Genomic DNA, 22,701 nt, shown 5'->3' on the forward strand with positions numbered 1-22,701 from the left:
GAGGTTGAGCACCACTGTTGGAGAATCACTGTAACAGCCACAGATGTAGAATAATACAGGCATATTGATCGTGTTGAAGGTTCAATAGCAAAAGTGATTTTCTGAATGACTTAAGATCCTTTAGTCAAAAAGGACTTTGACTTCATATGGGATATGGGTTAGTATTGGGGTGCAAATGATTACACAAGGTTTGTTCCCCTACATGAATCTCTGGTGAGATATTTGGAACTTGTGTGGGGCTTGGGACTTTTTTTCGCATTGCAGGCAGCTTGTCTAGGTCAACCAGAATCATTATGGGCTGCTTTGAATATAAGCAAAGTAAGTGCCAATATAGGATGGGGGAAAAACACACCAACACACAGGCAGTGATTAAGATCTCTCTTGAGGCACTTGGGGAATTAAACCAAGGCACAGAGTAATTTTTTATTTTATTTTTTTAAATTTATCTTTATTGTTAAAAGTATTACAGATTTCCCCCCATTGACCTTCTCCTACCCACTCCAGCCCCCTCCCCCAGGCCTTCACCGCACTTTTGTTCGTGTCCATGGGTTATGCATATATGCATATAAGTTCTTTGGTTAATCTCTCCCCCACTCTCACCTTCCCTCTGAGATCCCTCAGTCTGTTCCATGCTTCTATGTAACTGGATCTATTTTGTTCATCAGTTTATTTTGTTCTTTAGATTCTACATATACGTGAGATCATGTGATATTTGTCTTTCTCTGTCTGGCTTATTTCACTTAGCATAATACTCTCCAGATCCATTCATACCGTCCCAAAGGGTATGAGATCCTGTTTTTACAACTGCATAGTATTCCATGGTATAAATGTCCCACAGCTTTTTTATCCACTCATCTATTGATGGGCACCTGGGCTGTTTCCAGATCTTAGCTATTGTAAATAATGTTGATAGGAACATAGGGTCCATATTTTAGATAGCTGGTTCCTTCTCTAAAACAAGATGAGTTCACCAATCTCTAATGTGTCGATTGCTTGTCTTAGGAGATTTCCTGGCTAAGGGGACCTCCTGATTCTCTGGTGCCTCTCCTCTCCACACGTGGGCTCTTCATTCTCTGCTCACAGGTAGAGTCACTGGGAGGTGGAGTTGGCACGATGGGGATGGATTGACTATGGGAGCCTCATAAACCTGGAAGAAGGGTAGAACCAGAGCGAATTGAGAGAAATCTGCAAAATAGATCATTGAAATCTTGGCTAAATAACCACTCGTATGTTTCCCGGTAAAATTTTAAATATTTTTTTATGCAGAGCATAAGCTTCTAATTTCTTTCAAGAAATACATTATAAAAGTATTAACACTATCACACACCCTGTACAAATGTTGTAACAATAGTCCATTTTAATGTTGACCACACAGCTGTTTTGATGTGTTAGACTTCTGAGCTCAAAATTCTGCCTCTATTTGTCTTTATCTTTAAAGAGCTGCTTTAAAGGATTTCTGGCCCTCTCAGGAAAAAATATCACTGAAGTGCAAGGCCTGGTATAATTCAGATCATCCTAATCAGATTTCTCAACCACTGATCTAATCAGCAGGCTGTTTGGCTTAGCTTCTTGGTCAAGTTCATTCATTAACTCAGAAAGCACTTACTGAATAGATGCCGTGTCTACCCCTGGGTTAGATGTAATAAGATCAGTAGATGAATTGAGCCTGTCCTTTAGCAGTTTATAGTCTTACCGAATGAAGTGAAGGGAAGAATAGAAGGCTATTTAAAATGTATGATGGCTTTTACGCTTAAAAACGGTAGAGGTCTTTCCTGGCAGTGTCTCCATTTCGAAGATATTTTTGCTATGATAGTCATCCCGAGAAAGTGTTGTAAAATTAATAGAAAGACTCACTGACATTTCACGGTTTTACTGACTGCTGGTTTGAGAGGATTCTGGGCAGGAGAAATGAATGAGAAGCTGAAACCCCATTGATTTTTTTTATTGGAACAAATGGAAACATAAAATCTCCACACCCCCTTCCCCCAACATACACTAAATTCTACGGGACTCTTAAATGTCATCTTGTCAACCAAGATGAATCCAAGTGGAAAAGCAGCTTATGCTAATTTTACTTAAGGTCTGAGAAATGATGAGATTGCTTTCTTATTTTGAAAAAAACAATGTGCATACATATGTAAATTATTGGAAAAAAGGATTTTCTCCCCTGGTTGTTTGGAAGAAGGGAAAGCTGTTATCAGAAATTACCTCCCACCCCTCTATATATTTCTCCTATTTGCTTTCTTATGTAGTGTCCTTTTGTGAGGCCCATTTATGGTTACAAACTGGCAGCCACTTTGATGTTTCTTATTTCCCCCAAATTAATGTTTATGTGTGTAGTAGATATACAGTTTTCTCCTATGAATGTTACAGAAAACCACCCTTAAATTTGCATCCACGATGAAGAATAAATAATCCACGAAAGCTCTTACTTAATTGTTCTGTTCACAGGCTGGGAAAGAGTGTCACTTGACTGTATTTTCATTGCAGGGCTTAGCCGTGGTTGAGTGCCTATATGTCTCTCATCCTATAGCCACATTGCTCTTCTAGAGACATGCACTCCTTGCATCCTAACTTGATTATTTGAGCAATGTGCCCCTCCTGGCGGCCCTAATTGGAAGAGTAGTCAGGACTTGATGGCCCGAGTCTACACTGTGTTATGAGTTAAACTCATTTGTCCTGTGGCTTCTACTGAGACAGTAGGGTGTGGTGACTGCTAAGGAATCAAAGGTAAAACCTGTAGATTTTGACTCTACAGAGACATGAGTTTTTGGTGATTAAAAACTGTTACTCAGAGTCACTATACTGAGTCCTTCAAAGCCAGGGCAAAGTCCTAATGAAAACTGCTCAAGAAGTTCCTTGAACTCAGATGGAGGAAAGTGCTTGGGGGTTAAAGGATCACCATGTAAGAATCTTCCACTATTCTTTTTTCATTGCCCAATAAAATAGAATATATTTCGGGGTGAGGAGCCAAAATTGATGTTGCTAATTATTTGCTTCGGTGAAAGTGAGGAAAGAGAATATTATGTCCTCGGACTGTCTTCATAAAGGTCCATATACTTGTAATGAGCCTTTGGGGGCTTATATAAAGCAAGTACATTGCCTGCTGCATGGTGGGAGCATCTGAAAGTCGGCTACGGGCAGGCTTGATGGGATTACTTCCGACTACCGGAGCCCTAGCCGCTATTTCTGGGACTTCCTGTGCAGGAATATAAGAGAGAATACATATATGAAGGGCTGGACGCTTGCTAAGCTCTCAGACATAGTGGGTCATGGATTGGTGGCTGCAGATCTTGGATTCTTTTCTGGATTCTTACTCAGCCTTTGTTTAGGTTGTGGGCTTCTGTTCATCTCCCTCAACTTTACAAATTCCACTCCTGGGTGGAGTCTGTAGGTGTCAGTGAACAGTACTGAGAGATCACCCATCTTCTAGAGCCCAATGAAGCTTTTAGATTCTGCTCTCACTTTTCCCCTTTACCCAGGCAAGTTCCTTTCCTTCAGTGGCTCAGTTGATGGGATTCACCATGTATCTGGCATCACTGCCTGTCTTTTCCCCATCTCACTGTCTGTAGCCTTGATTCTCTGTATGGATGCAGGAGTCTGAGGATCTGGACCTCCCTGGGGACCTGGTGTGTCTGTGGGTTCAGTGTCAGATGGCAGATGTCCACGTCCTATGAGACAGGCTGCAGAGCTAATCGGGGGTAAAGTGCACCATGAAGTTATTGATGCTTTCCTTCAGGGCTCCCTCTTGACGGGTCTGGGTAAGTTAGTGCTTCCCCACCTGCGCTGTACACCTAAATTAAGAAGTAAACGGATGCAAGATTGAATTACCAGAAATTGAGATTATTTGGGAAAGTCAGGGGAATTGCAGTTTGGGACACACAAACTGAAGCAAGCTACAGGTGAGTCTGTTGATGGTTTGGGGTGAGCTGTTTTTATGGGCAAAGAGCGAGAAGAGACAGGAATCCAGCCAGAGTCCAAGCAGCAAGTTCATTGTCTGGAGGGTGAGGAGAGATTCGTGGCAGATGTTCATTAGTCCAGGGAGAAGTTTTGGTCTCCAGTGAATCAGGCTTTCATGGGAAACCAGCTCTTAAGCTTCGTTTTCCTGAGGGCACAGGGTGAGGTTCTCCAGTGCATAGCCTCCAGTTCTATTTTGGATGAAAATCCTTTCACGCTCCCATAGAGGCATTTGAAGACTTTAGCTTACAGAAGGGATCTGCGTGTGTAAATGCATATCCCTGGGCCACACCCTCAGACCAGTCAGGACTCAGAGCTTCAGTGTCACAAGACCCCCCTGATTCTATAGAGTTCAGGTAGTCCTCAGGGCATACGTGGGCACTTCCGCAGAGGGAAAGCTCCTGGCCCTGCCAAGAGCCACTTAGTTAATTCACAAATGGCACCCATAATTAAGCTGGAGACCCATGTCTGACATTTTTGATGGAGATGTTCAGAAACTGACTCCTATTATTCATGCTGATACTACAGGATCTCCCTGGGTGATCCCAGCTTTCTCCCTCTATCTTCTGTTCTCAGCTCCCTACTCTGTTATCTCCCTTTCCTTCCCTTTTCTCAGCAGTGGTTATATTTGCTTGCTAAAGGACCTCCTCTTATTTATCTTTGCAGACCAAGATCAGGGCTGAATTTAACATTTCCCACCTTTCTCATCTGAATTCTGTTATGTTCTGCTCAACAAACCTAAAGTCCAAACAATGTGTTCTAGATTTTTCTTGCGAGGACCTTGGTGAGATATTGGTCTTTGAATGTTTGCGATTTCTGGGCAGATACAAATCGGCTTTCTCCCATTTATTACCTCGAGCTACCCATACGAGTCTTCTGCAAGCGGAAGGGAGGATGTTCTTGACGGGGGCCAGAGTGAACTTGCAGCTGTGACCAGCTTGGAGAGAGCACTTTGGTTGGGGAATGGAGGAATTTCAATAGAAGACTTCATGAGTGTGCTTTTCTTGCTTTTCCTGTCTGCCAGCTTGAAACTTGTCCAAGTATTGTGTCCACCCCAGCCCTAGGCCTCTTTCTGTAAACAGAGACCTGCATCCTGCCCTCTACCCTAAACCAGGGCTTACAGTTTAATTTCTGGTCCGGAAGCAATGTTGCCCCAAAGTGACCCCCTCAACTTCCCTGTCTTTCAGACCTGCCACCCTCTGTCTTCACCATGAACTTTAAAGAGATATATTTAAATACATTTTTGTGAAGGTTTGCACAGGCGGCAGATTAACTCATGCATCATTTCTATCCCACGGGAAATTTTTAGCTCTTTCTTACCTTCTGATGTCGCTTTTCCTTTGTGTTTTTCCTTCTTGCTGCAGGAAAGCAATCTCCCGGACAGGCCTGCAGCATCTGGCTCCGGCTCAGCCCCTCGGCCTTCCCGTGGCAAACGGTCCAGCGAAGGAGCCTAGAGCGACTCTGGACTGGAGTGTAGGTGTCCACTCTTTTATTTAAACATAACTTGATTGTGTGCATGTGTCTCTTTCTCAGGGTCCCTAGAGCTATAAGCAAGACTTAATCATTTTCTTTATTTTTATTTTTTCATTAATTCTTTTAAAAAATATTTTTTTATTTTTCAATTACAGTTGACACACAAAATTATATTAGTTTCAGGTGTGCAACCCAGTGATTAGACATTGTATGGCTTATTAAATGATCATTTCGATATATCACATACCCATCTGACACCATACACAGTTATTACAGTATTATTGACTGTATTCCCTGTGCTGTACTTTACAGCCCCATGACTGTTCTGTAATTACCGATTTGTACTTCTTAATCCCTTCCCCCCTTTCACCCATCCCCCAACTCCCCTCCCCTCTCGAAAAATGTTCTCTGTATCTATGAGTCTGTTTCTGTTCTGCTGGTTCATTTATTTTGTGTTTTAGATTCAATTGTTGATAGATATGCATTTATTGCCTTTTTATGGTTCATATTTTTTAATCTTTTAATTTTTCTTCTCCTTAAAGAAGACCCTCTAACATTTCTTGTAATATTGTTTTGGTGGTGGTGAACTCCTTCAGCTTTTTCTTGTCTGGGAAGCTCTTTCTTTCTCCTTCAAATTTTAAGTGATAGTCTTGCAGGGTAGAGTAATCTTGGTTGTAGGACTTAATACTTTTCAGTGTTGTTCACAGACCAATCTTTACATATCTAAGCCATTCTCAGACTCCTAGGAACACAGCTCCTTTATATGAAGTCAGGTGTGTTGAAGACTATAATAAAATCCTCATGAATCACTTGAAGCACTACTGCCTGGGTGTGCAGCTGTGAGATAAACAGTACCTCTGTGTGCATGCCTCGCTGGCTCTTGCCAAGCTGGCGAGGAACTGAACTTATCCTTAGCAACACCATGGAATCTAAGTTTGATTTCCTCAGCTCAAGCTGTTTTGCCTTTTTGTTACTTTTTTTTTTTCCTTTTTAAAAACTTACTATTTTTTTTATAGAGAATGACCTCACTTTACATTCCAGGCACTTCATGTCCTCCTGTCTGCTGTACTTCCTCCCCTAACCCGAAAGTAGATAGGTTTTGTATCAGTGGGAATGGGCATATTTGCTGATTTTAACATTTTAACCAAAAGACCTCCACAAAAACTATTAACTGGAGCTGAAGATTGCAGCCTGAAATTCTTAAGTCAATTCGAACATTTATTGAGAGTCATCAGTGAGTCAGGTTCTTGGTGGAAGACATCTCTTGCTGTGCATTGAAAAGCTCCATCCCTTCCTGAGGAATGTGAGGACCGGCCTGGAGGGAGAGGAGGGTTGCTCTGAAATTCTGCCTTTCTGGTCTTCGTGGTGAATCTTGTTTAGCATGTGTCGCTGGGTTCACAAGGGGGAAATTTATCTTCTCCCTGTAAGAAAGAGCATGGCAGGGTGGGGGGAAAGAGAAGAGTTTTAAAATTAAATTAATTTTTCAGCACATATGCTATGATTTAATGTCCTTTCATATTACAATATTTCTCTCTCTCTTTCAAGCACACACTTATCAACATTGTTGTTTTACATCAGTCCTGAGAGTGCTCGATACCATCTGAGCACATTGCATTGTTCAGGAAGAAGTTTCTCTCCTAGAGTTTCCCTTTATTCTGGGACAGTTACTTAATAAACTCTTAAACTATAATAGAATATCAGATATATTTACACCAGTGATTGCATAATTAAAAATCATTAAATGTACAAACAAACAGATAAATAAAATCAAAGAAGGACACGCGTTGAACTCATGATGAGCGTGAACATGTGTTATAAATGAGGGACCCCAAAAAGTTAGTTTAATATTCATGATATCCCAAATCACCATCTATGTGAGAGGCAAGATTCTAATGAGAGAGTTTAAATCATTTAGATAGAAGTGTTCATTACATACTTTTTCTGTTCCTTGTGTGACATTAGTCAAGACTCTTGATTTCTGTCAGCCTCAGTGTTCTCATCTGTAGATAGGGACAGTTGTGGCCCCTCTTAAGGGGATCTTCATGGGTGTTGTCAGGATCAAATGGAGCAGTAAATGTGAAAGTTCTTTGTAAACTGTGCAGCCTCCAGAATTATTTATTCAGAAATAAAGTAATGGATTGAATTTATTAATTCATCGTACATTTGAGTACTTGCTTTGTCCTAGAACCTGTGTTGGTTGGTTCCTTGGAATTCTGAGGTGAGGAAGATGCTTCTGTCTTTAAGAAGTTTAGAATGCAGTGGGCAGAAAAGAAACCAACAGGTAAAATATGGGGCGGTGACACCTAGAATAGAGGACTATAGAGAGCACCACTGAAGCGTGAGGGGAGGACACTCCATCCCTGTGTGATGTTGGAAATAGTTATTAGAAATGCTTTTGAAAAGAAGTGTCCTGCTTGAGCCAAAGCTTGACTAACACATACTATTTTCTGATTCCTAGTATTTCATTGGAATGGTATTTTGGGCTAGTGGCGGGAGGCCACAGTGTATCATAGGGGAAGAGCTAATAGGAACTAAGGCTGGGTTCATGTGTATTGGTTCTTGATTCCCCCTCTCCTTTGATTGTGGGCACCTCTCACGGTGGCCTGTGGAGTTATCATGGTGGCAGGAAACACTTGGGGAATTTTAACAGAGGAAAAACTGAAAGCTTTGTCTCAAGATACTTCATCTGAAGGCTAATCTAGAGAGATGCTGTGTCAGGAGTTTTAAGATGTGACTCTGAAAAAAAAACACCCACCATAATTGTGGGCTAATACTGCCATAGGCAAACAGAAACCAAACAGTGACCAACCCTACAATTTTTTTACTACAATCATGCAAAACATTTTTCTCAGAAGAGAGGAAGCAGATTGTTAAAAACATTTTAGTCACTTTCTGCTGTTGAGTTGCATGAGTTCCTCATATGTTTTGGTTATTGGACGTATTATTTGCAAATATCTTCTCCCATTCAGTAGGTTGTCTTTTCATCTTGTTGATGGTTTCCTTCCCTGAGCAAAAACTTTTTAGTCTGATGTAGTCTCACAGCCAAAAATATGTTACAAAGAACAGTGTCAAAGAGGTTAGTGCCTAGGTTTTCTTCTAAGAGTTTTATGATTTCAGGGCTTACCTTTAGGTCTTCAGTCCATTTTGAGTTTATTTCTGTGCATGGTGTAATAAAGCGGTCCCGTTTCACTTTTCTGCATGCATCTGACCAGTTTTCCCAGCACCATTTACTGAAGAGTCCGCCTTTACCCCATTGTATGTTCTTTGGCTAAGACTTGACTTGCACTCGCTTCAAAAAGTTTGGCTTTTCCTAATGAATGTGCTTCCCACCCATTTCAGTTATGTCACGTTAGTTCGTATGTCTATTCAAGGAGCTAAACCAGGACTTTCTTTGTTCTGTGTGAAGTGTAAGACTGGTCCTCGGGCTTGACCCGTCTCTGCCGTTCCCACATCCCACCCTCTTGTCTGTGCCCCTGTTTATCTCCTTCTGCCGGCCCACCGTTCTGGACTCAGTGTGTTCAAGTGATTAATCTTTACCTAGTCACTGCTATTTATTAAGCATTAACTTGGCTTAGAGTATCTTAAGAGTCTCCCAAATGAGGAGGATGGTAAGAATTTAAAAAATAAATTGAAGAGGATCTCCAATTTCTCGCTCTTGGTGAGAATGAAGGGCCCCAGTAGTGCTGTTATGCTTTTGGCAGGACAGGGGTGGAGCAGGGCGGACAAGAGTCCCTTTGTTCCTCACCCCACCTCCCCTGACTCTCAGAATTCTCTTGGCTCCATTACTCTGGTTTGGGGAATGAGGGTCATCTCAAAGGCCTGTAGTACAGTGACCCCCTGGACTATGTCACCTCTCCCCTCCTCATTTCACCCTTGAGGAAACAGATACAAAAGCTGTTCACGGCGCCTCTGAAGTTGCCAGGCACATCAGGGTGAACTCAGGTTTCGGATCTTAGTCCCAAGTTTCTACTCACTGTAGAATCCCCAGAGGGCCCTGTTCTGACTCTGGTATATGTGCTAAAGTCTTCAGGAGGGGACAGTTATTTCCTAATTATCCTTTTGTAAAGGACCTTGAGGAGCGGCCTGCTGGTGGGGTTGCCTGAGACACAAGGGGGTACTGAGTCAGGGAGCCCCGACTGGAGGCGCCTGTGCGTTTGGCCAGGAGTGTACTATGGTAGGAGTCAGCTTTTATGCTTTGAGCACATAAACGTAATTGTTCCCTTCCAGCATTCCATTCTCATGGTCTCAGTTTCCCGCGTGGTGATATAGACTCTCTCCTATTTTAGTCTGTCCGCCCCTCTAAGTCCAAAGCTTGCGTCCTGTTCTGATTTACTCCCATGGTTTACTGTGACCTGCAGGATTCTCTGCCTCACGTAGTTTCATTCCCTCAGTGACTCTGCCAACACTCACTCTTGCTGCCTGTGCACGGGCCTTTCCCCCTCAGGCGTGGCAGGGCTCGAACCCCTCATGTTGGGGTGTGGGAGTAGCCAGATGGGTCTTTAGTCCGCTACCCGAGTTTCCTATTGATGAGAATAGACAGTCGGCCCCACCCAATGTGGAAATTATTTCCTCAAGACATTTCCTCTCTTGCTCTTTGCCAGGCCACTGTCATCTTTTCAATCGAACCCATTCTGTTTATTTTATTTACTTTTTGCTTTGCTTGCTCACAATTCCTCTCATCATCATGCATTGTCTTCCAAACCTTAGAACCAAATTAGGGATTTTTGGGTTGATTTTCTTACCCTAGGTCCTTAGACTACAGGCTCCTTGAAGGGAGGGACAGTGTTTTCTGTTTGCTCTTTCTCCCTCATGGTGGAAAGCACAGCATCATGGGCCTTGCAGCTTTCTGGTTACCGATGTCAGGGGACCGAGTGATCATAGCTTTTCTGCTCAGTCGGCGAGAAGGGGGCATTTCACTGGGAGTCCATGGGCACTTAGATCATCTCCATCCAGTTCCTGAATGGTGTGGTAGATACCGAGTCCGAAGCCTGCTTCCAAAATAAATGGATTTATGCTAGTTTAATTCCAAGTAATTCCTTTTAAATGTCCCTCCTCATGCAAAGCATTGTGTTAAGTCCTAAAACACACACGGCTGTTGGATCTTTGCAGCCTCTCACAGGCATGCTCTCCTCACTTTCATGGTGGCAACCTGCTGGGGCTGCTGCCCCTGACACCAAGCCAAGCCAAGCCAGCTCTGGGGAAAACAAGCTAAATTGCTAGAAAGGAAGTAATGCTCAAAAGGAAAAAAAATTCTCATCTCCTGCGCCGGAATCCAAGTTGCCAGTGTAGAGTGAGTGAGCCCATTTAGACGTGTGTCCGTTGCCCAGGTAATGTGTGTCTTCTCTTAAACGTCACGCGCCTCTTGCACTGGAGACTGCATCCTGACTTAAGAGCTTTCTTCCCCGTTTTTAACATCATCGCAGACCGTGAGAGGTGGGACTTATTCTGTCTCCACTGTTTTATGATTTGTTTTTGCCCATTACATGGCCTAAAACAACTCTCAAAACGGTGGTGGAAAAGCCACCAAGATCTGAAGGGCATGTTGGTTGTAAACCTAGCATCCTTGTTTTCAATTCATTTTTTTCTACCCCCCTCATTGGAAAATTTCCTCTGGTCCTGAGAGCTAAGGAAAACAGAGCGTCAGCACAAACAAAGCCAGGCCCTACCTCCAGACCACATTTCCATGCCTGTACTTGAGGATGCTAAGAAATGACGTGCTTTCTCCCAGGCAGTGCACCACCCCACTGTTTGGTTCAGGGGCAAGATTAGGGAAACAGAATCTTCACGTGGGATCGCTTCGAACTGGGTTATGAAACTAGGTCATCTTATCTTTAGAAACCTTGAATGAAAAGCCAGGGCGAGGCAGGGGTGTGTGTGTGTGTGTGTGTGTGTGTGTGTGCGCATGCGTTCTCATTTTCATCTTGTTTCCGATGACAAGTCCTAGCAGTCCTGTGCCTCCTTTACAAGCTTCAGGTCTCAGCATTTTTACCTTTGGGTTTGGGTGTCATCACCAATAGTGACTCCCGCCCAACATTCTTCCCCACTCCCATCCCCATTTCAGAAAATGTCAGGTTAATTGAGATCAGATTGCTGAGAGCACAGGGAACTAACCAGCCATAAACCAGGGAAGGTCCCGGACTGGTCAGACCTGTTAATAGTGGAAAAGACCTAACTTGATTTTATGTACTCTCACCAGTCCTTTATTTCCCAAAATTGTGAGAATTTTAAATTAAATCACACTGGCTGCTGGGGTAAATCAGAATCCTACAACTTCGTAGTTTAGTGAAACGTGTCCAGGCCTGATACAAGTATTTTCCCTTGGCAAATGATTAGCTAAATTAACACAGTCCAGTAGAAATAGGTATCAGGTGTAAAATAATTCTAAATTTTCTGGTAGCCTCATTTAAAGAAAGTGAAAAGAAATAAGTAAAATGAATTTTAGCACCATGTTTTTTTTAACCAAATTTGTCAAAAATATTACCAATTCAACATGCAATCAGTATAAAAGTGATCAATGAGATGGTTTGCATTCTGTTTTCACACAAAGTCTTTAAAATCTGCTGTGAATTTTACGCTGACAGCATTCCTCAGTCCGTGCGAACCACACCTGCAGTGCTCAGTAGCCATCTGCCTGTTGGACAGCAGAGATCCAAACCATCCGAGACAGATTTCACCTGTTATTTTCTCGAAGATTTCTTTCCTTTCTGAATTTGTAGGGACATTACATAAGTTACATATTTATAATTTTCTTACTGTTTTAAAATACTTTTTACAAGTAAATATCTTCATTTTGTGTAAAGTATTGGCTGTTGGTGTCAGTGCATTCTCTGTGTCTTACTCAGTCTATAACAACCACCCCTCCCAACTTTTATCTCTGACCTCCAACTATTACTAGAACTTCAGTAGAATTTGAGGGCAAAGAATCATCTCTCTCTTTCTCTCTCTCTCTCTAGATATATAGGTGAGTCTCTATCTTAAGTAAATTATATGAGGCAGGAAATACAATAATAAGTCATAATTAGTCATTTGAGTAAATCAGAGTAGGAGGGAAGTTTTTGGACTTTGAGGAACAGTCTAAAAATAAGAGAGATATTCTTAGGTATATCTATAGAGACCTGCCTCAGCATTCACAAATGCAGAATGTTATCTTCATCTGGAAATGGGAGAGCTATATTTTTTTATCTGACACAGATGGATACTCTGAGTTGTATACTGTTTAAGATGGTAATTCAAGATGGATGTGCAGAGAGGAGGCAAAGAGGTTCCTGGGTGGAGAGAATAGAAGAAATAAAAACCTTGGCACACAAAAGGGAAAGTGTGGCTCTATCCAGACAAGAGCGATAGGAGAGTTAAATATATGAAGGTGGGTAAGGGAAGTTAAGGCTGGACGGATTGATGCCATTAACGGAAGGTCTTGTGTGTAGGCTTAAATTTGGATTTCATTTTATAAATAATGGGGAATCATTTAAGCATTCTGAGCAAGAAAGCAGCCTAGTCACAGCTGTGTTTAAGGGGATTAATTATAAAGCAGTGGAAAATATCAGAGAGAATGTCAGAATTAGAGGTCAGAGCAGAAGAAACCTGGCCTCAGCGATTAGACATGCTGCTTAGTGTACGGTAAGTAACTTGGGGGTGGATGTAGATAATGAAAGAAAATCCAGACCAAAATATGCACAAAGAGAAGAGGCTTGTATTATTTGGGGAAGACTAAGCTGGAATAAATAAAATACTCTCACATGTAATGCCTAAATACAGAAGTGGGTCAGACCAGACTGTCCCAGGTAGGTTGGGGAGGGGGCTGGCCCTCTTCCATAGTTACTCAGTGACCCAGACAGACAGTCACTCTGACACCTTCATCAGAAAGCTTCTAAAATCATCCCAGAAGTTGACTTTCCAGGTATCCAGGATGGGGAAAGAGCATGAAGGAACACATGTGGGAGGTTTTCATGGACCGGGTCTGGAAACAGTCCACGCCACTCCTGCTCACGTTCCATTGGTTAGGACTTGGTCGCCTTGCAAGGGAGGCTGGGTAGCAAAATCCAGCAGTGTGCTCAGGAAGAAAAGAAAGGTGATGGTGGTGAATGGCCAGCAGTCTCGGCTACAGAGACCCAGGAGAGAAACTGAGCCTCTTAATGGACATAGATTTTTCTTTCATTAGGATTATTTTCTTAGGGCACATCTCCAAAAGTGAGATGACTAGGTAAATTTAGGAATGTTTTAGTTTATTACATGGCTTGTCCAAAGGCTTGTGTGAGTTTTGTTTTCCTTTCCCTGTTCCCAGGATCTACCCTGTTAGCTTTGAACTCACTCACTGTGTGTCTGGTTTCGTGTCTCCTTCCTTATAATCCCCTTTTCCTTTGTCTCCCCTTAGATGTGGCTACCCTACGCCACATCTCTCCCCCTCTCTCACCTTCTTCTCTGGTGGCTGTACAAGGGCAGAGAAGTGTCAAGTCTGATGGATCAGTCATAGACAAGTTATAGACTCTGTTATCTTGTAAGCTTGAAAAGAGGTAGGGTTTATGGGGTTATTGGATCTCAGACTCTGGGGACATAGAGTCACCTCCAGAACTTGGAAAACCCCTGATGCCCAGGTTTCACCTCAGATCAGTAAAAATAAACTCTCCGGGAATGGTGCCCAGGTGTTCTTAAAAACTCCCCAGGTCATTTTAATAAGCAAATTAGAGGACTACTGTGGCAGGAGGCCTCCATCGTTTTCTCTCCCTCTTCCCTTACGAAGACCAGTATTTCCAATCACATATGCACTCAAGAGTGCGGTCAGCTGATCAGTCCCATGGAGGGGAATCTGGCCAGGTTTATCAGCAAGGTGGCACAGTGTGCAGGGGGCACAGCCCCTGGCCCGGGATGTCGCCTAGTGGCCCAGGGAGTGAGCGCTGTGCTGGTGAGTCTGACTCCTTGGGCCTCCCTGACTTGACCTCTCCAGGACTTAATTTCTGGCCTGCCTGGACTGGTATTGCCAATAGTTGTTGACCATTTCCCCACTGTACCTTAGATTTCAGTTTCTAAAGGAGTTGGCCGGAATCTTTGCTATGTTTAGATTTTCCTAGTGTTTGCCACTGTAACATGTGTTTAGTTTCCATTCTCTAGTCGATTTTACTCTGTGCATTACCCCACTAACCCAGCGCCTGGCACCAGTGATGTGGAATAAATGTTCATTGAATGAATTAAAGAAATAAAGGGTGAAAAGGGATCTTACTCTATTTATTGGTTACACATTCAAGTTGGGTGATAAATTCCCAGTAGTAGAATATTTTAGATGGTGGAGATCGATTTCTTTAGGAAACATAGCAAAGAAGTGCCTTTTAAATTATTTACTTAAATTGTCCTGACCCATCTTTATGTGAAAAGTTTTAAATATGTTTTTATTGATTTTAGAGAGAGAGAGGAAAGGAAAGGGAGAGAAGGAAACATCCACCAGCTGCCTCCTTCACACCCCCTACTGGGGATCGAGCCCACAGCCCCCACATGTGCCCTGACTGGGAATCGAACCAGCAACCTCTTGGTGCCTGGGACAACGCTCAGGCAACTGAGCCACATGGACCAGGGAACTATGTGAAAACTTTTAGAATCCAAACCTATAGCTCTTCTCCGTTTGCCACTGGAAGTATTTGAATATGTTTAGAAGGGAAATCCTTTAATTTGAAAAATTTAGAATTAATTGGGTGAAGGCCCTACTGAACTGGCAAAATGTTTGGATTAGTAGAAATTTATTAAGCTTTGAGTACACACTGACTCTCAACTTAAAACTGAGTTTCAGAAAACCTCTGGCTTAGAAGGACAATCTCCCCATTACTGGTATAGAGGTGTTTTCAAACAGTATTTACTTAAAGTACGTTACTACTGCTACCCTCCCGCTTAGCTCATTTGCTCAGCAAAGGCCACTTCGAATGGATTTGTTTCAGTTGTCATGGGATCGACCATGTTGGGCCTGGATAGATAAGGCCTTACACTGAACACTTTGAGGGCCTTCTCCTCATTTGTGTAACAGATGCTTCCAGGGTCACCGCGTCCGTGTATAGCGCATCTGTTGACCTAATGTCTGCTTTAGTTACTGGCTCCAAGCTTTCCCAGCCCCTTTCTCCACTGCTGGAATGTTGGTGGGACCAGTGGTAGCAGTATTATCAGGGGCAAAATGCGAAGTGTTGAAACTCCTTGTTCACGGACTTCCTTGCGTCCAAAATCAAAATCTGACAGCTTCCCCCTTTAAGCCCGAAAAGAGATCTGAAGCCCGGTGGGTCTTTTCCTTGCAGGAGAACGCGGTCAACGGAGAGCACCTGTGGCTGGAGACCAACGTCTCGGGGGACCTGTGCTACCTGGGCGAGGAGAACTGCCAAGTCAGATTTGCAGTGAGTGTGCTCCTCAGACCTCCGGCTCCAACCCCTCGGGCGGGGGGGGGGGTCACCATGTGGGGTTTGAGGAGAGCTAGGCCTCTGTGCCTGAATTTCCAAGGAAAGGTTTCAAAGAGCTTGTCCCTGTGGGCCAGTTGACAGAGAGTGTATCTAGTTAACATGGCTTTCAAGGGGTCGGTTTGAATGGTGTTAGGCCTTGACTATGCCAAACCCCGGTATTAATGCGCTACCTATGATGACACCCAGCGTTGGTTTTTGTTTGTGAGTTGGGTGGGAGAGAGGGAGACTGCGCATAAGGGAATGTCTGCTTAGGTAGGTGTCTGTCTGTGAGGGGGACAGGTGTGTGTGTGGGCAGGTGTCTGTGGGAGGGGCGACCCCTTTCCAGGGGAGTGTGTGTGGCGGTGGGCATGACAGGTGGGTGAAGGTGGGGATGGGTGGAAACACCTGTCTGGTGCTGGGTGTAGGCTAGCAAGTAATTCAGACTAAGTTCTGGAGGGTAAAATTCTAGAAACCATATAAATAGTCAACAGCTACATCGGAATATCCTTTGCTTTTAAAAACTTACTTTGTGTCCCTGTTTAGAACAATCTGTTTAAATGTTAAATTCTCTTTATGCTCTGTGAAGAGAAGGTGGTTGCCAGGCAGTAAGTTGTGAGGAACTAAAATTCTAGTGTTGAGAAAGCGAACTTAAAAATTTTTGTGTAGTTTAAAATTATGGGTCTGAACACACAGTAATCAGAAATTGAAAGAGTAAAGAAGAAAGAAATTTTCCTTTTTGGGAAATGGGCATCGTAATTGAACTAATAAATTTTTTTCTTGTTTTGTTTTGTTTTGTTTTGTTTATTATGTGAAAGAAAGATTGGGGGCAAAATGGGCCATGGAATTACAAGTAAATGTTTCTATTAATAACTAATAAGGAAGAAATTGAGTTTCCGTCAAAGCTTATAGAAGCATATGTCCCTCAAGGACTTTAATCAGGCTGCCCGGAACCATGGAGCTGGGAACCAAGACCTTTAAAATTACATGAGCTGCTTGGATGCCTAGTTTATAGGTTTTGTTTGGAAAACTTCATGAGAGTTTTGGAGGACTGGGGTTTGTTGAGTGAAGTTGGGAATAGTTAAATGTGGAACACAGGCCCTCTGTACAGACTCTCAATTTAAAGTCAGGAGACCGGGCTGCGAGTCTCAGGGCTGCCACTCATTGTGTGACACTGAGAACTCTCGACCTTTGGGCCTTCTCTAACCTTTCTTGGTAGAAAAATGGAGGAAGCTCTAATTACTTTTACGTTTGCTTCCAACTCAGATCTGTACTTAATTGTTTGCATTTCTTTTGATCTGGTTGTGAATTCAGTCAATTTAAATATCATTTCAACTTTATGCACATGTATTTTTAATGAAAATATAATTGCATGGAGTTTGGTGAACCAAAACTAAGAGAAGCTCAGCTATTTGGACTACAATCCTATAAATAATGAATGAACATTATTATCTTAGTTTACTGCACAAACACTGATCTTGATAACACAAAATGGAAAAAGTGGAGGCCAGTCTTCCTTGCAGATATACTTTGGAAATATTATCTACTGGCATTGCTGCCAGCTGATGGGCTGTAATTAGTTTTGGAGTTCTGTCTTGTTCTCAGATCACTGCCTTTGACTCTTGCGCTCTTTTAGGGTCAGCCACATATTACCTCCCTTGGCAAATATATGAACGTATAGATACATCCTCCTGAACTTGCCATCCTCTGATTATAACTTGGTCATTGTTCCCTCAAGGCCAGGAAAACCAGCAAGGAGAAGAAAGGGACTTTTAGGAAGCTGTAAGGAGGCGGCAGAGTGGTGAAAATTCCCAGTGTTCTGTTGAACCTTTCTCGAAATTTCCTTCTGGACTCTTGGCTCTACTAACTCACTTTACAAAGTACCTAGACGATAAAGACCTGTCCTCTAAAAACTGTTGAATAAATGAAGGAATAAGTCATTGAGGAAGCTGAAGACCTAACCGTGTTTCCTCATTAGAAGTTCCTGAAGGTTTAGTTTCTTCAGCTATAACATGAGGGAAATGTTTGGAGGATTTGTTGAGATAATGCATGGAAAGGACTTACTTGCCATAGTGACTAACATAATGAATTAAAAGGAAAAAAATAAAAAAGGACAGGAGCAGACAATTCACAAAAGAGCTACCAAAGGCCAATATATATGTGAAAAATAGGAACAAAGGCTCCCAAATTAAAACAACTATGAAGGGTCAAGGTCATGGGCCTATTAAATTAGCAAGGATTTACAAAATAATAGTAAGTACTGCTGGTTAGTTTAGGCCAAAATGGGAACTCTTGTTAGCTGGCAGGGGTGTAAATTGATGTATTTCACAGTGTGTAGTAAAAGCATAAAATTCTAGCTCTCTCTGCCTGATTGGGGTATCACATCTTGAGAGGGACATTGACAAGCAGGAGAAGATTCTCAAGTAGGTTCAGCGTAGGAAACTTTGTAGAAGAAAGAGTTAAATAACCTGGGTTGCAAGAGAGTATTAAAGATTGAAGGGAGAGAGCATGGACCTCCTCCAGTGGTTGGAGAGCTACCGTGAGGAAACGGGAAGTCTTGCTCTCTGTTGTTAGGAAGGTAGAACTAAGTTCTAGCCACTGTGGAATCCACAGAATCTCAGTGGATCTCACAATCTGGTAAAATAAACGTCATCTGGGAAACCTGTTAGTTGTGTAGGTTATTGTTTCTCTCCTCCCACCAAATGCTGATTCACTAGGCCTGGAGTTGGACTTGAAAACCTGTGATTTTAGCAAACACCTCCAGTAATTATGGTGCAGATGGTCCACAAAGTTAAATTTGAGAAATAGTATATTGTAAGAAAGAACTTTAACAATGAGAGCTGCCCAGTAAGGGAACAAGGTGCCTGGAGAGACAGGCTCAAAGGGCTGTCTACAGATAAGTGGGTGGACACCTTGATATTGTGTGTGTGTTGGGGAGGGGCATGGAGTACGCGTCTGCTTTGGGTAAGAGGTTAGGCAAGGAGATTTCCAAGAGAGCCTCTGGTTTGCCTGCCCTATTTGCAGCTTTCTTAGAATTGAACATTTCTGTAAGAAAAATGCACTCATAAAGAGATAATCATATTCTCATTTCTTTTAATGAGCCACCTTTGAAAAAGGCTGACCTGTGCGGTAGGGACCAGGGGCTACCTGCTATCTTCTAAACGCACTGCAGGCAGCACCCCTGGAGGAGGAGTGGGTCCTTCACTGAGGGGTGCCTTCCTCTCCTTCCCCTTTTAGCAAAGCAAATGTCACGGGCAGAAGGTAAGAGAAGGGAGAAGTCAGTGTGGGCTGAGTAGACAGAGGCGGCTTCATGGAATGGGGATTGAGCACAGTTTTGAAAGACGGGTAAGATTTACATAAGTGGAGTTGAGGAAGGAGAACATTTTAGGCAGGGGGAGGAACACGAGTGAACTCAGAGGCAGGGGCAAGCTTTGTAAGGCAGGAGGCCATCGTGAGACATGCATGAGCACCCAGAGGGCGTATGTTAGGTAAGAATGGAAGTAAAGATGGATGTGTGTGTGTGTCCGTGTTTCCTGAACCAACACTTGGAGTATGTGTTATAAATGTCTGTGCTTATGAAGCATGGCCTTTAATATATTGTCTAAACCAAAACAATTTGTAGGAGAAAGTGATTGCTGCTGTGACATTAAGGGTCACCTGCATCAGGGACACTGTAACTTGTGGGGACACCACAATATTCTAATTAAAACCAAAGCTGCAAATCCACGACCTCCTGCTGCCACCTGATTGATATCTGGGGGCTGATTTTTGGAGGGTGTTGCAGGCAAGGCAGGGCCTCAGATGGTTCTACGTGCAGTCACACAGGTAGGTAGAGAGCCACTGATCCTCATAAAGAGAGTATCAGGACCACAGGAGGTGGCCTGGTCCTTGCGCCTGCCATATAGTAGCCGTTATAGGTTGACTCGTGTAGCCCAAAAACATATGCTGAATTCCTAACCCCAGGTATACCTCAGCATGTGACCCCATTTAGAAATAAGGTTGTTGCAGATGTAATTAGTTAAGATGAGGTCATACTGGAGCAGGTTGGGCCCTTGATCTAATAGGACAAATGCCCTTAGAAGAAGAGGAGAGGACACGCAGAGATACACACACAGGGAGGAAGGCCAGGTTAGGACGGAGGCAGAGAGTGGAGTGATGCAGCTGGAAGCCGCGGCGCGCCAAGGATTGCAGGCCCTCCTCAGACGCTAGGAGAGAGGTGTGGGCAGAGTCTCCCTCTGCAGAGTGCCAACCGTGCTGGCTCCTTGATCTCAGGCTGCGAGCTTCCAGACTGAGGGAATACATTTCCGTTGTTATAAGCCACCCAGTTTGTTAGGGCAGAACTAGGAAACAAACACAGTACCCATTCTATAACGTGAGGTACCTTATCTGGCTGCACAGATACCTGCGCAAGGCTCCCAGATGCACACACAGGGGTGCATTCCAATTGGCTTGACTGGGGATTTTGGCTGAGAGGTATGTGGCTTTCTGGATAAGTGAGCAGACGGGCAGATATGTAGGTGCCAGGAGCTGAGAGCTGCGGGGAAGAGAGTGGGTAGACAGGTGAGTGAGAGTACATAGGTTGGGTGAGAGACAAAAGGAACTGTCAAACCCCAGAATGCTCTTATCAGATACATCGTCTCTGTTTTTCAAGGTACTTGTGTCACCTTTTTTTGTGTGGGTAGGTTAATGGGTACTGTTTGCTTGTCTTACTGTTTTGTTCATGTGTTTTGCTTTCATCTCTTCCTGGTGGGTAATGTCTGGCAAAAAATGGCCAACCCCACCTGTAACACCTGACCTTAATTCTGAGGTGTTTCCCAGTATTGTTTGTAGTTTAACAAATACAGTTTTGTTGCATAAATGAGTGAATTGCATTAGGGAGGCCACGTGATAACGGGGATGAGGGGGAGTGGAGGCCTTGCAGGTCTGGAGACAAATAGATCTGGATAAAACCCTAGCTTCACCCTGCTTCTCTGAAGCTCAGGTTCTTCTATAAAATGATGATTTTATCTGCTTCTCAGAATTGGTACTAGGATTAATTTCGTTTACAAATGTTAATGGTCTCCCTCCTTCTCTCCTGTTGCTGTTTTCAGTGCATTAAGTTGAATGAGCTAATGAGTAGTTTGGTTGGACTTTGGTTTCAACAAGGCCTTTTGTTTGGGATTGTTCTGTCTAACCCCAACACTGAGGCTCAGAGATTCACCTACCACTCTGCTGTTGCGTGTAGTATCTGCAGTCTCTCTAGGTCATGGGTGGGACCAACTGAGCGTGACCTGTTCTAGAAAACAGCTCATAGGCCTGGTCTTCCTATTGGTGGGTGAGAAGCCTAATCATTGTAATCAGGCATCACAGCGTCTGCTCACAGGATGCTGGCCATGCCCCTGGGTCCTTGGAAGAAACTTGTAAGAAAAATACAAGGGAAGTGACGGCTGGGTAGCTCAGTTGGTTAAAGCATCGTCCTGATACGCCAAGATTTCGGGTTCAGTCTCCCGCCAGGGCACATGCAAGAATGCATAAATAAGTGGAATAACAAATCCACATTCCTCTCTCTCTCTCTCTCTCTCTCCCCCCCCTCCCTGTCCCTCTCCCTCCCTCCTTCTCTTCCTCCCTCCCTGCTTACCTCTCTCTCTCTAAAATTCATCAATAAAAGTTAAAAAAAATAGAGCGCAAGGGCACTAGCTTCCTGCCGTAACTGAAGGAAACTCTGAGCTTTTTTCTTGTTTAAAATAAACAAAATCCTGCACCTGCTCACTCCTGTCTATTTCTCTCTGGAAGATGGGCAGAGCAGACGGCGTCCTGCGCAGGTGCTGGCTGGTGTGCACCTGTGTGCTGTGGCACGCAGTGAGAGCCCCAGTGCCCAGCGCACACTGCTGGGGCTCTGTGCCCATGCACTTGCTCTGGGCTGGCAGGAGTACACTGCATGCAGAGCACAACGTGGACTCGAGCCTCAGATGCAAGAGACCACTTGCTTGCTGCCCCTCGCATGCTGGTCGTCGGGCAGGGCAGATTGACGATCTGCACCCCAAGGTGGCGCTTGGCTGAGCGGGCTGCTGGCTGTCAGTGGGAATGTGGCGGTAAAGCCCAGGCAGCTCAGCCAGCTTTCTGAGTTGTTTGGGCGCCAGCCTTAGATTCATCTCCGGGAGCTGCCAAGGCTGCTCTCTGCCAGAGGCCCCTCCCGCCATGAGGATGCAGAGGAGCTAATGAGTTCAGATGACTCAGGGAGAGCACAACCATCAACAGAAAGAGTTTTGAAAAAGCCTTTGCGCAGGCAGGCTCTGCTGCTGACCCCTCGTCATGGGACATGAGTGGAGGGAGTGGGGTGTTCCCGTGGGAGCAAGTGCTATTGCTGTATGTGTGTGGCCAGGTGGTCAGCATTTCCATGTGGTCATGCAGCTGTACACCGAGAACCGTGTCTGGCATGCAGCAGGCCTCTAAACGCTAGCCATTGTTCCTGTTGCCGCTATTGTCATTGTCACAACTGTAGCTACTGGGCGTGGAGTGCTGGCCATCGACTTGAGGAGAATATTCCCATCTGTCTGCTTTATGTGATGGAGATAGTGGTGGGACCTGGAGCTCAGTGAGCTTTAGGATTCTGTCACTCCTTCCCAGGTGACCCTGGATCAGTGGCACCATGGTCTGTTTGTACAGTCCACTTTTATTTTAACCAAACCATGTTATGGAGAGCATTAAACTCATAAAAACAATATGGGATGTTCATTAAAAGAGGCTTGGGATCAAGTAAGTTTGGAAAAGACTGAGCTCCTTTAGTACGCAAACATGCATTATGAAGCTCTCCAAGGGTGTAAGGCCTGCAGGATTTCCTGCTTGCTGGGGGGAGGTGGGGATCATTGAATGTATTGTTTTCCTCACA

At 43.8% G+C, this 22,701-nt stretch overlaps 1 protein-coding gene across 2 annotated transcripts in view; it reads left to right on the forward strand.

The window, feature by feature from the left end:
- Positions 1-22,701, forward strand: part of DGKI (diacylglycerol kinase iota) — a 375,957-nt gene that overhangs the window by 130,935 nt on the left and 222,321 nt on the right. For both annotated transcript variants that reach the window (XM_087820996.1, XM_087820997.1), the window contains exons 2-3: positions 5,322-5,430; positions 15,699-15,794. In XM_087820996.1, the coding sequence (XP_087677122.1) occupies positions 5,322-5,430; positions 15,699-15,794 (205 nt within the window). The remainder of the gene's footprint in view (positions 1-5,321; positions 5,431-15,698; positions 15,795-22,701) is intronic.

This window comes from Miniopterus natalensis, chromosome 10 (genome assembly GCF_054644295.1).
Source record: "Miniopterus natalensis isolate mMinNat1 chromosome 10, mMinNat1.hap1, whole genome shotgun sequence".
NCBI classification, from domain to species: Eukaryota; Metazoa; Chordata; class Mammalia; order Chiroptera; family Miniopteridae; genus Miniopterus; species Miniopterus natalensis.